The sequence below is a fragment of the Lepidothrix coronata genome, unplaced genomic scaffold, assembly GCF_001604755.1.
Source record: "Lepidothrix coronata isolate B3197 unplaced genomic scaffold, Lepidothrix_coronata-1.0 Scaffold817, whole genome shotgun sequence".
NCBI lineage: Eukaryota > Metazoa > Chordata > Aves > Passeriformes > Pipridae > Lepidothrix > Lepidothrix coronata.
Window position 1 is genome coordinate 8,440 of NW_016690997.1, and position 694 is coordinate 9,133.

The following is a 694-nucleotide window of genomic DNA, read 5'->3' on the forward strand; positions in this document are numbered from 1 at the left end:
GGATTTGGGAATGTTTGTGAGGAAAAACAGGGATTTTGGGAATTTTTGTGAAAGAAAACAGGGATTTGGGAATGTTTGTGAGGGAAAACAGAGATTTGGGAATGTTTGTGAGGAAAAACAGGGAATGTGGGAATGTTTGCGAGGAATAAGAGGGATTTTGGGAATATTTGTGAGGAACAAGAGGGATTTTGGCAATGTCTGTGAGGGAAAACAGGGAATGTGGGAATATTTGCGAGGAACAAGAGGATTCCGCGCCCGGAGCCCGCGTTTCCCACGGCTTTTTCCCGGGATGCAGGTGGACTCCGGGAAGCTGCGGAGCGTGGACGAGAGCGAGGGCCGGCTCTGGGCCGAGAGCCGCGGCTTCCTCTACTTCGAGACCTCGGCACAGACCGGAGAGGGGATCGCCGAGATGTTCCAGGTGGGATAGCGGGAATGGGAGTGGGAATGGGAATGGGAATGGCCTGGAGAGCAGGGAACAGCCGGTGGTCCTCGTCCAGAGGGTGGAGCAGCTCCAGAGGGAATGGCCATGGATCCAGGGAGCTGGACAAGCTTGAATATCTGGGAATAGCCTGAGGGTGGCCATGGATCCAAGGAGCTGGAATAGCCGATATTCCTCATCCAGAGGGTGGTTGGGAACTGGAACAGCTCCAGAGGGAATGGTGATCGATCCAAGGAGCTGGAAAATCCAATATTC

General features: G+C 53.6%; 1 protein-coding gene across 1 annotated transcript in view; it reads left to right on the plus strand.

Annotated features, from left to right (window-relative positions):
- The window catches only part of DNAJC27 (DnaJ heat shock protein family (Hsp40) member C27), a 4,666-nt gene extending 4,224 nt beyond the window's left edge, over nucleotides 1-442 (plus strand). Inside the window, exon 2 of the mRNA XM_017840086.1 lies at nucleotides 296-442. Within this exon, the coding sequence (XP_017695575.1) occupies nucleotides 296-427 (132 nt within the window). The 3' untranslated portion in view covers nucleotides 428-442. The remainder of the gene's footprint in view (nucleotides 1-295) is intronic.
- Nucleotides 443-694: the final 252 nt, after the last annotated feature.